General features: G+C 36.6%; 1 protein-coding gene across 1 annotated transcript in view; it reads right to left on the bottom strand.

Moving 5' to 3' along the window:
- Positions 1-13,350, bottom strand: part of GRIK3 (glutamate ionotropic receptor kainate type subunit 3) — an 849,506-nt gene that overhangs the window by 500,883 nt on the left and 335,273 nt on the right. Inside the window, exons 2-3 of the mRNA XM_073665899.1 lie at positions 2,713-2,889; positions 619-876 (exon numbers count right to left, since the gene is read on the bottom strand). Of these exons, the coding sequence (XP_073522000.1) occupies positions 619-876; positions 2,713-2,889 (435 nt within the window). The remainder of the gene's footprint in view (positions 1-618; positions 877-2,712; positions 2,890-13,350) is intronic.

Below are 13,350 nucleotides of genomic sequence, written 5' to 3'. Positions count from 1 at the left end.
TGTTTAGTGCTGGTATGAAAAATATTACCCATTAATTTTATAAAGTTTGTAAAAACATATGTGGCCCAGTCAATCAAAATCACTTCACCAACTGGTGAAGAAATACTTCTCTGAATATCTCTCTAACCCAAGTACATATATTGTATCACATCTTTTTTTTAGCTTAGGAGCAAATATAATGTAGTGTGAGTTAAAGTGCTCAAACTTGTGCAAGTCAGTTTGGTAATGTGGTTCACCTCCTGAACTAAGCTAGACTGTATTTGGATCAGTTCATCTCCATGAAATACGTTTGAATATAAGTTAGTCTGGATAGTAGAAAACCATGGTCCCACCCCATACCAGTTTCTCCTAATTTTCAAATACATGTAAATACTATTATTTTTTACAGATTTTTTTCTTTATTCCATTTTACACCATCTATCATCTGCTCCGAGGACAGAATGGATTTCTTGGTTTCGATGCACGGTAGTTATTGCTTCTTTTTGTACATTGGATGATGATTTCACATATGGAAGGTTTATAAGTATTAATGCTGTGTATGAAACAGTAAAGTTAAATTCTTGAAAATATTCTTGTACATAAATAATCTATTTTCATAGCGTCATCGCATCATCATACCTGTGCTGTCATCGTAGACCACTGTAGCTGATCTCCATTTTAAAAATTGTACAAGATCCAGAATTGCGTGACTAAGAGAAGCATAGTCTGGGTACAAGTTTACGTAGAAGGAGTCTCTGTTATCTAGAGGGTGATGCTTCCATCGGACCTGAATATGTGGCACTTCCAGTGCGTTACAAATAGACTGCACAGCGTTGGATGAAGAACTGTGTGATGGGCCAAAGATGGCAACAACTCCAAGGGCCAACTGGTCACAAGCTGAAAGAAAGAAGCAATAATATTTTTCCATGTGTTAAAACTGGTAGAAAATAAACCCTATGTCATTTCATCAAAACAAAGTTTATTCTATAGGATTTAAAGATGGTGAAAATGTCATAATTTGCTGCATGGACAACTTGACTCATCTGAATACTCACTACATTTCCTCTACAGTGGTTAATGTAGGAAAATGTTTGTCTGGCAGTGGATTTCCCTGTGTTAGTGATGCAGAGTACACACTCACCCTTAGACCAAAATATTATATTAAAACACTGAGGCTTTGTATTGTTTTATTCTATTTTATTTGTGAAGCATCCTATTTTGTTCCTCTCAAGAGAAGGAAATTTAGGGAAGTAGGTACAGCCAAGTAGGATTTGAAGGTAGTCCTATTATATTTATTATTATGGGACCACTTCTGACCTTTTATACACCAATATTTCACTAGCCTGTATTTTCTTCATTCCATTTTATGAACTTAAAAATATAATTATAGTTACTAATTTTACTTTAATAGCACTGTTCAAATTAATGTTTTCAAATTAATAAGGAACAAATAATTCTATTAGTTTGTATTGCATTTCTTGCACTATACAATAAGAGATACAGTATATAGACTATGTATATGATTTACGATGGGTCTGTTAAGGGCAATTCAGCCCATGGAAAAGAAAGATCAATTTTTATTGGTTTAGCTCTGGCCACAATAGGCAATGGGCTCATAAATTGTCTATGACCTAACTGGAAGAGATAGTAATAACTTGACCATTGAGCACATCGTGGTTACATGTAATACTCAAAGTAAATCAACAAGGATAACTGCTTGACCAAATTCTGACCTGCAGCACAAATCAGAAGCAATTTGTCTCTATGGAACAAATGATAATGTTAACAGCATGGCATTGGCTTATGGTTTAGAATAGATGACTAGGTATTGTAGAAAACTCTATTGAATACAGAATAAAGTCATACGGCATGTACAATAAAGCTAGATAAATAGATGTAATACACGTCATGTGACAATATGCTGTGTTTTGCAAACTTCTCTATGGAAAAATCAAGGGCCAGAGCATTATTTGTGCCCTTCTTTACTAGTCCATAAAGTTTCATTAATCTTTACAATTATCTCAATTAATTAACTACTGTTTATTTGATCATGTACAATACCTAGGTTATCTCGCTGCCTTGAGTCATAACTCAACTTGGAGGCATGTTACCAACTTGGAGGCAATGAGACAAGAGGCAATATGGTAAAACAAATCTGACTGCACAGGAATTAAGTTTTACTGGAGCCCCAAGTTATGTCCATCTAATGGCAGATGCACCTCAATTTTGAAGGATACATACACCCCAAGAGCAAAAAGGCATAAAGCTAGCAATTTCCTCCATGCAACCAAGGCACGCTTTGTACCAACCTAAAGGGCAATATAAAATATATCAACCCCAACATCACTTAGATGAACATAAAGGAGAACAATGTCTGGGACCTTGTCTAGTCGAGTGCATGAGCAAATGTCAAAAGATGATGCCAGATTCCTAAGTTAGGTGCTTATTCCCAGGGAGAACAAAAGGATAAGCTGTTGGATTTCATAGATTTTAGGCTGTTGGCTTATCCTCCATTTTGGTGGGTTCCTGTCAATTCCTGCAGTAAGTCCTTTCAGTACTCTGTCCCCTATTACTGTCTTAGCTGGCACCTATCATCACCACCTAGCTAGCCAATTCCTCTTTCTGAGCTCCCACATATCAATATTTAGTACCTTAAGCAATAATTAAAACACGCTCATTTTGTTGGCAGCCAGCTGTAATTATCTCAAAGGCTATAAAATCATGGCATCTGACCTTTCCTGTTGGCTTCAAAACTGTCGTAAAGATTGATCCTCTGAATATCGTAGGTCAGTGTTGTGTTTGGTAATAGCGTTCGATTTCTGTTGATGATATTTGCAGCAAATCTAAAGGCTTGTTCTTCTGCACTCACAAGCTGCCCAGTGGGTCCTTCCAAAAACTCAAAGATGCCTCCTGAAAAAACAGTAAAGCACAATTATTCAAATGATCCATTATCCAAAAAAAATGCACTACAGTATTGTCGAGCTCTAAGAAATAATTTGGTCTTTTTCTACAATACATATGCAATAATCTATTTGATAAAGTAATGTTTGTAGCAAGGAGAAGACTTACTAATACTAGCTTCCTAAGTGACAGTTACTTGATAAATTAGTAATGGCATGTTTGTGTCTGTTGTCTCAGGTCTCCTTTGCCCCCTTTTAGTTGTATCTTCTTGGGGAATGAAAGGTATCACATGTGAGTCATTGGAATACTTTATTCAGTAGACTATACCTTTAGCTGCATTTTTATATTACTTTATTGGTTTGTCTGGTCTGCATCATGAAGATACCCAGGAGACCTGTATGATACTGTGATGGTTAGTGCTAACATTTGGTGATGCTATGCTAGTAATATTGGGTTCTGGTAGAAAAATGTTTGCCATAGCATTGTGGCAAAATATGGGCTGTAGATGGCAGCTTCTTGGTAAAATCATTTGGTCAATGTACGGTAATATTCTTTCAAGGTATATTATTCTATATTTATTACAATGACTGCTATGGAACCAGATTATTTTGGAGCAGGGGTGATGTGTAGACTGTATTTTATAAATTAAAAATGCTGTACTACTCTACAAGTGTTCCTGGAAATTTTATTTTTCAAACGTAAAATGATTATCTATATAATGCTCGTTACTCGAGATTTACAAGCATGCTTGGATGTTTTCCGAGTATCTTCAGCGTGTTTGGGTGTTATGTTTGAGTCACGCCATGCGCATGATTTGCGAGTGTTTGACAGCTTTATTACATGTGAGTAATGTCTGTTTCTTAGGCATTCCTCACATGTATTAAAGCTGTCAAACAGTCTCAAATCATCTGCATAAAGTGACTAAAACATAACGGCTAACACGCTGAAGATACTCAGCGAGCACCAGAGCATGCTTGCTGAAAGGGTTAACAGAACATACTCGCTCATCACTAATAAGTAGGGTAAATACTCTCTAATGTTGGAATCAATTTACTCAAGGAATTGGGCATACAAATGGGTAAATATATTGGAACCTTGTACAATCATGTTAATAAGACCATAAAAATAAAGATAAAGAATGAGAAAAGAGAGAAAAACTATCTAAAACGCTTGATTATAGTATCTGATTGACTGGTAGCTGAGATGTTAAACATTGAGCTTACATCTACAGATGAAGTTTCTCAACCGTTTATAGTGTTAATAGACAAATAAATGGTCCAAAACTCTTTCTAATACATACTGAAACCAGGAAGATTTAGTCCATCTGGATCCTTTGTCAATTAGACATGAGAAAATTAAAACAACAATTAAAGAAATATGTCCCCAATGAGAAAAATAAACAGCGGAGATCAAAATAACGAGAAGTCTTTTAATGAAGCAAGCCATGGCCATATGTTGGATCCTCTGCTCACTGTGCTGTTCAGAGACATCATTAATAATAATAAAAATAATATGTTTCTCCACAGACATTGTGCCATTAAAGAAGAACTTTAAAACTTTTCTCTAGACATTTTGATGTCAGAATTTGAGGAAAACGTATCACACCAGTACTAAAAAAATATGTCAATGTTTGATTAGCAGAGTGACCTGACCACTCTCCAGCAGTGTCTTTTAGCCAATAATGCCACTTTTATGCTCTTTGGAGCATGGTCAGCCAAGAAAAGACCATGCTAATTACACTAGTGGGAGCACTATTCTAACCCATTATGTGAAAAACGAGATCTGCCTTGACAGCTGTACATGATAAACTCTTTGGACAATTAAAAATCATCATGAATGACATGTTTTCAGAAAAAGCTTAGTAATTCACAGCTTTATTCCTTGTTTTGCTTGAACCTGCTTTCAAGTGTACTTGAATCCAGACTTTATATAACTATGGTACCTGCATGACATCTTTATACTTCTATTTGATTTCTTCTGTACCTTAGATGTTTTTTTCCCCCATTTGCCTTCTGAATCCCTTGGTTAACTTTGACTACTCTTGTAACTATGATTCTGTTTATCAATTTTGCACTACATCTATGTAGTTTTGACCTCACATGATGACAAAAATACTGTCCGGTGCATCATGACATATTGATTTTTTTTTATTATACTGATGTAGCAAGTGGCAGTAGTAGTATTCAAGCCATTAAAGTAGTATACTTATGCTCTATACTTTTCATGCAGGCCGTACACTTAGCAGTAGAACAGCTCGCTACTGTAATAGCGCAGAGTGATCGTAATGCATTGCCTTGGTAGTGTAGTGTGCCGATTGTTTGGTGCCACTTGCTAAATCTGTAGAATGCGCATACCATCCTATTAAGCACATGAAAAGCATCAGATGGAAAAACAAAACACAGTTTGCTATATTTTTAGTGATTTCATATCTAACAAATATGTTTTACTGATGCATGTTATGTAAGAACTACTTGCAATTACAAATGAGCGGGTGAGGCAAAATGTGAATTTACCTGTTTCAAGGAAGCTTGATTTGCAGAGAAGTTTTTTTTTGCCAATTTAATATCCGTTATATTCTAAGGTCTCTACATTACAGAACATAATAAATATAATATGTAAAAATTAAAAAGAAATCCTTATACTCACCTTACCGCTCATTTCTCAAGCCCTTCTGCTCCTCACCGTCACCCATCTGGATCTTACAACATCTTCTTATCACTGCGACTTGCCTGAAATCCCCAAGATTCTGCACAAGCGTGTCATGACTTCATGACATCTCGATGTGTACAGCGACCTTACTTATGCATACGCAAAACCCTCCCGCTCTCCGCTGTGATAAGATGCGGGAAAGAACGGAAGTGTGACGGTGAGGATCATAGGGGCTAGATAGATGAGCGGTGAGGTAAATAAGGATGTTTCTTTATCTGTTAATCTTTTGGTGGCCTTTTACAGTTTAGAAAAATGGCAGAAATGCAAAAAATCTGATTTTTGACGAATTCCGATTTTTGAAAAATTTGAGTTGAAATCAACTCATCTCTATTTATGACCTATATTGTTCAAAAAATGGAATCCTTGGAACTACTAGGCTTATTTCTGTCTGTAAAGACAGTCAGCAATATATTTTCTAAAGCAGAGGCATTCACTCAAATATATGTCGATGTAAATGTGAATTAATATTTTATCAATAATCAAACACACGTAGAACAAAACACAAAGTGACAGGAGCCCTCTGCTGCTCCTTGGAGCTAGGTCAACACTTTGGAAACCATAAAACCATCCAGTTAATATGACACACGCTTGGCCCCTCATCTTTATAAAGGTTAACAACGCAGTTAATGTCAATTGAAGATGAAATCAATAGAAAATAAGACCTGTGTGACACAACGTTGGATAACGATGATAAGTGATGAGTGTTTTACTGTGAGGGTCTGACACACTGCGTTTGTGAGATGAGCACAAAACATATTGAAGAAAGCATATAAATATGCAGTGAAGAAGAGAGCGGGGGAGGGATGTCCTACCAGATCAAACATAATCATCACTGATTCCATGTAGAGAGATTAGGAGCTGATAGCCATTTAGAGTCTGTGTAAAGATATTACAACAACAGGTCCAGCGAAAAAAAGAGATAAGAATCACCGACAAAGAGAAGCCTTAGACTGTTGAATGTTAAGGCCTTGGAGCCAAAGAAATTGAAGTAGATAAAATTAAATGGTGATGTGCTCACAAGCATACAGAAATGCTTTTCCCTTTGGAAGTGTGCACAGTGCTGATTTTTTTTTTACTTTAATTTATTATACACATTGTGTAAGATGGCAACATCAAAAGTGTAAAGGGTAATTCAAAAGAACACATAACTCAAAAATAAAGAAATCCCAACATAATCTGTAGGTGACTGTTTAATTATTTTTCATACTTTCCTTTTCTTCTAATTAAGTCTACAGGTAATTATTCTATTACATAGTTATTGCTATATAAACCTTATGGGGGTAATTCGTCAAAGATTTTATACCAGTTTATGCATATAAAAGTTGTGACTGTGGAAGAATTTTGTCAGTTTTTGGGTTTTGATGTCAACCCTGCAAATGGAGTTTAGTGGAGGGGTGTGTCCAACTGTGGTCCATAAGACTAGCAACAATTTTCATCAGAAAATGGCATAAATCATAGCAGAAATTATAGCTAAATTGAGTTGGTGTAAATTTCCCATTCTGGCTCACAAACAGCCTAAAGATGTACCAAACATATACCAACTTTGTGAACAAATGGTGCATCTTACTACAGTCTTGGAATGATAGTTTTAATTAGAGATGAGCAAACCCAAACTTAAAAGTTCAGGGTTCGCACTGGACAGTTAGTGTCTTGTGCTAAAGGCCGAACACGGACTTCTCTTGGTTGCAATGTCCATTTGGAGTTCCAGGGGAAGTCCGGGAGGAGAGAAAGAAAAAAAAAATTCCAGCTGAAAAGTTTGGGTCCCCATTGTTTTCAATGGAGTTATGGTTCAAGTTCGGTACCCAAATCGAACTTTGTAATAAAGTTCGGGTCAGATACCAGAACCCGAACTTTCACGGGTCCGCTCATCCTTGGTCTTAATGAATTCCACCCAATATTTGTGTTCCTAATGTACACACTTCTCATGAAAAAGTCATTAGAAAACTACATCCGTCTGCTGCACAGGTGGACCCTCAACTATATTTCCAAGACCAGTCGGATTTTCTTCATGAGCCTATATAGTGTTTCATAGTGACAATTTGACATTCTACTATGCTGAGAACGAAAAGCACTTTATTTGTCATTCTATGTTACCTCAATAAAGCTCAATATTCTGAAGATATTCTGAATAATATAGTGCCCTAAGCAGTATTCAAGAATTTGGACATTGAGGAAAATTGAGTAATATTTAGTTTTTTTTGGAACAAATAGTAACAAATAATGAATGAATGCAGAAAAGAAAGAAGAAAAAAGAAAAAGATAGAAAAAGGAAGAGAGAAAGAGCGAATGAGAGAAAGAAAGTTGAAGATAGAAAGAAAGAAGGAAAGAAATAAAGAAAAAGAAAGAAACAAGGAAAGAACGAAGAATAAAGAGAGGAGTTACGTTGCCTATCATCTTTTTAACACAGCATATGAAACACACTGTATGTTGGACTTTTATTGCCTATCCTTTAAAGATTAGAGGATAAAATTTAAATAAAAAAAATTAAAGTGTAACTAATACTCTTTATTAAGAGCAACTAGTGCACTAGCTGTGCGCTCCTGTCTGCTGAGCTGCGCACCTCTGGGGGGGGAGGGGATTAGCAATCAGTCGGGGTCTCAGAACCTGGTTCTCAACCAGTCTGCTTGAAATAAAAATGGGCACTTAAATATAAAAAACTGATAATGGTATAGCTACAGATACAATTTCTTTTTTTTTCCATATCTTTGCTGCTATTTCAGACGTTAACTGTGATGGGAGAGATGTGGCAATGAATAAAATAAAGAGACTTTCAAACTGCTTTTGCAGTGAGCAATATAAGCCATGCAGACATATGGTCCAAATTGTCTTTGAAAGTACACATGCCACACTTGAGTAAGATCAAGTACATCTGTCTTCGTTTGACAATGCCAGCAAAAAAGCCTCACTTCTGATTTTTGTGTGAGTTCTATATAGTAATTAATACATTGATCTCCTCTGTTCTCAGTGAGCGAGACAGACCCAGAGTGCAATGTGATATGGGATAATAATATACAGAGTCTGCATTTCAATTAGCAATATGACCTGATACTGCATTATATTGCTATACATCTGTTAGCCTTACAGAATTTAAGTACCGCATGTTGTAATTGTTTCCCTAAATAAAAAGTCTGCCAACAAATGCTGAGACTAAGACATTGCCAACAAATATCTAAGATTATATAGACAATCTCCACAAATTGAGGTTTTCCAGACATTAACGTTGGCCAACATGACTCTTCTTCTTCTGTTCTATGGGGGCGTATGTTGTATTGTGTTAACAAATATGAGCGATGAGTGAAAATATTCTATATAGGTTCGAAAACAAGGTAGTAGAGATAAAGAGACACAATAAACCTACTGAATAATTATTCAACTGATGGGATACAGAAGTGAAGTCTGCTGAGATATACCAAAGTGGAAAGCCATTGATATTAACAAGGAAAAGGCATAAGGAAAAGAGAATGTTCTGGTCAAAATAAGAACTGTTTGTTGGAAAATACAATATATAAATTATGAGCATTTTAATATTTCCATTTTAAAACTTATTTTGATTTTAATATGTAGGGATAGTATGTGTTTACAGGGACTGTGTAATATCCGTTTACCATAATATAGCTTCGTGCAATGGCCTAGTTTTGTGCATGAGGACTTACAAGTAAAGATCAAAGCATTAAACAACAAAAACCGAAGGACTCTGAAAGATTAAAATCTTAATGGAAAGGAACTAGCTGAGTCATTTTTGCTTCAATACCAAACAAATGTTAGGTAGCGAAATGCAGCTGTAACAAAAAAAATGACGCACGGCTTACCATGAAGAATTAAAGAGTGTACGAGAAAATATAAATTTGGTTGTTGCCCAAGTGAAAATTAAGAAAGCTTACTAACATACTTTTAGTCTGAATACTGCCCTAGTGTCATTTTTCCTTTGTTAATTTCTGTTAATGTTGATGATTATGGCTTACAGCCAATGAAAACACAAAAGTCATTATCTCATAAAATTAGAATATTTTATAACAACAGCTTGAAAAATGATTTTAAAATCCGAAATGTTGGCCTACTGAAATGCATGTTCAGTAAATGCACTCAATACTTGGTCGGGGCTCCTTTTACATCAATTACTGCATCAATGCGGCGTGGCATGGTGGCGATCAGCCTGTGGCACTGCTGAGGTGTTATGGAAGCCCAGGTTGCTTTTAGAGCAGCCTTCATCTCGTCTGCATTGTTGTGTCTGGTGCCTCTCATCTTCCTCTTGACAATATCCCATAAATTCTCTATGGGGTTAAGGTCAGGCGAGTTTGCTGCCAATCAAGCACAGTGATACTCTTATTTTTAAACCAGGTATTGGTACTTTTGGCAGTGTGGACAGGTGCCAAGTCCTGCTGGAGAATGAAATTTCCATCTGCAAAAAGCTTGTCGGCAGAGGGAAGCATGAAGTGCTCTAAAATTTCCTGGTAGACGGTTGCGCTGACTTTGGTCTTGATAAAACACAGTGGACCTACAGCAGCAGGTGACATGGCTCCTTAAACCATCACACTAGACCTCAAGCAGCTTGGATTGTGTGTCTCTCCACTCTTCCTCCAGACTCTGGTACCTTGATTTCCAAATGAAATGGACCACTTGAACCACTGAGCATCAGTCCGGTTCTTTTTCTCCTTGGCCCAGGTAAGACGCTTCTGGCGTTGTCTATTGGTCATGAGTGGCTTGACACAAGGAATGCATCACTTGTAGCCCATGTCCTGGATACGTCTGTGTGTGGTGGCTCTTGAAGCAATGACTCCAGCAGCAGTCCGCTCCTTATGAATCTAACCCAAATGTTTGAAAGGCCTTTTCTTAACAATCCTTTCAAGGCTGCGGTTATCCCAGTTGCTTTCGCACCTTTTTCTAACACACTTTTTCCTTCCACTCAACTCTCCATTAATATGCTTGGATACAGCATTCTGTGAACAGCCTGCTTCTTAGCAATGACTTTTTGTGGCTTACCCTTCTTGTGGAGTGTGTTAATGACTGCCTTCTGGACATCTGTCAAGTCAGCAGTCTTGCCCATGATTGTGGAGCCTACTGAAACAGACTAAGGGACCTTTTTAAACGCATTGGAAGCCTTTGCAGGTGTTTTTTGTTAATTATTCTAATTTACTGAGATAATGACTTTTGCGTTTTCATTGGCTGTAAGCCATAATCATCAACATTAACAGAAATAAACACTTGAAATAGATCACACTGTTTGTAATGACTCTATACAATATATGAGTTTGATTTTTTGTATTGAAGAACTGAAATAAATTAACTTTTTTGAGGATATTCTAATTTTGTGAGAAGCACCTGTATGTTCCTACAAAAACTGATTCATACATTATGGACCCAAAAATAATTATTAGCTTTTTTTAGTACCTAAGTAAACATGTATATGACAAGACGAGATGTGTTATATTCCACTTTTAGCAGTTTTCATAACATATATGACAGGTAATATAATTGTTAATGGAACTGCATACAACATGTGTAAAAACTGCATTGTGTAAGTTTATAACAAGGGATCTCATCTGAATTATTAAGTCAATATGGACCACCAGGACTCTGAAAGCTTATCTTTATGTGCAAAAATTTTCACAGCATTAAAACAGTTAATAAAATACTCCACCGTTCAAGATGCATCCTACGTTTAACCCTAGATAATTACAGAAAACATGTGAAAAAGATAAGCAAAGAAAAACCAACACTAATGACCAGCACAAAAAATAATTGGTCCAGAGATGAGCGTGGTCACTTTCTCATGATGGTGAATCGATTTTGTTCTGCAGTCTCCAGTGTATGTGATTTGTGCTTATTCATGAATTCATTCTGTAGCAGTGCCAATCCCGGGGCGATGAGATCAGCCTGACAGGTCTCTCTCTCCAGAGACTGCTTAGCTGCATTCGCCATGCAAGAAGCCTTATCATTGGGGAGCTGGGTGAACACAAATTAACACAAGAAAAATGGCACCGATCCAGATTGTATCGATTGGCTGGATTATTTTCAGTAGGAATCTCTGCCTGTGTTTTCATATATAGTCCCCTGGGAAATGGCTTTTTCTCAGTGCTGCAGAATAGAAGGCTTGACACAATGATGCAGGTCTGGAGCCATTGAAGCCATTCTCATACAGCATAAGAGTTTCTTGTATATTACACTTTAACTGGAGCTATGTATATACCATGGGCTGTTTACCAAGACTGTCATGGAAATGCAACCTTCTACTTTGCTTCTATATTTTTACCTATTTCCAATTATTTCCTCTGGTTCAAATTTCACAATAGTGTGGTTAAATCTATGCATGCCAAAAAATATAGGCTTTAAAGGCAAAGTGAGTACCTTCATATTTTTAAGTCATCATTAACTAGTAAAACCTCCTGAAAATGCCACAGTGCCTTAATCCTTTCTAAGTCCTATTAATATACTGTTCATTAGGATGAATTCACACACGACAAATTAGAAAAAAAAATTCTATTCACTTCAGATGAGAGATCACGATACCCGGGCTGTGATTGCCGATATGAAGATTCCTCGATGGCATAAATGAAGGTTTTTATTAACCAGTGAGTTTCGGCACCGGACTAGCGCCTTTTTGAAGGTAAAAAAATCAAATATAATTTGAGTTGTTATCTGTAATTGGATTTGCTATCTGGAAGAATTTTTCCTCCAGCCAAGGGGCAGTAGCCATGGATTCTAAGGCTCTTACAAGTGTTGTTTCCTTACACAACCCCCCCCACCAGTTGAGCAATACCATTACTCTCACCTTCTCTCATTCCTCTTGCGGTATTGCCCTATGGTGCACTTGTGTCCTAACCAGACCTCAGCAAAAATAATTTTATGACTCTTCTTCCATCTGTTTGAGGCTTGCTTCAGAAACAACCATTTTATTATTAGATTGTATGGAACTGATTTTCAGACAGAGAAATTTTAGCAACAAACCTAGCACGTGTGAATTTACGCTAATGATCAGTTTTTGGCCACGGCCCCACTATCAGTATTTGGTCAGTATTCGGTCAGTATTTTTTCTCAGGAGTGGGAGCTAAAACTAGATGAGGAACAATCAGAGAGAAGGTATAATAGAAACAAGTCACCAATTCTGCATTTATCACCCACTCCGGGTTTTGTCTCCCACTCCTGAGAAAAAATACTGATCAACTACTGATAGTGGGACAGTGGACTTTAACTGCAAATATGATGACAATAAGATCCTGGACCCTGATACAAAACAGGGCTCCTCAAACATTCCTCACCTTTTATTTTACTCGTCTTCTCATCTGGAGCAAAGGGACCAATTGGCTGTGTACTCTTACCTCTGCGTATTCTATAGTTATGACCCTGAAAATAACTATATTTCTTAAAGGAGATCTTTCACTAGAGTCTGCAACATAAACAGTTTATAAACGCTGTTCAATAGTTCTATTAAACCTGGTGAGACTGGTGTACTTACTTGATGAAATCCATTTTGCTATGAATGTATAATTATTTTTGAAAGTTTTCCCTTTTAATATTAACTCCTTCACCCCTGGGCCATTTTCTTGTTTTTCATTTTTGTTTTTCCTTCCTCTTATTCTAATAGCCACAACTTTTTTATATTTCCATCAATATTGCAGTATGTGGGCTTGTTTTTTGCGAGACGAGCTTTACTTTTGACTGTCACCATTAATTTTACTATATAGTATACTGGAAAATGGGAAAAAAATCCAAGTGAAGTGAAATTGCAAAAAAGTGCAATGCTATTGTTTTTTGGGGGTTTTA

The sequence above is a fragment of the Phyllobates terribilis genome, unplaced genomic scaffold, assembly GCF_046119375.1.
Source record: "Phyllobates terribilis strain yellow unplaced genomic scaffold, ASM4611937v1 Scaffold_2__4_contigs__length_985480577, whole genome shotgun sequence".
In the NCBI taxonomy this organism is placed as follows: Eukaryota; Metazoa; Chordata; class Amphibia; order Anura; family Dendrobatidae; genus Phyllobates; species Phyllobates terribilis.
The sequence above is the reverse complement of the archived record's forward strand: the minus strand, read 5'-3'. Positions and strand labels throughout refer to the sequence as shown.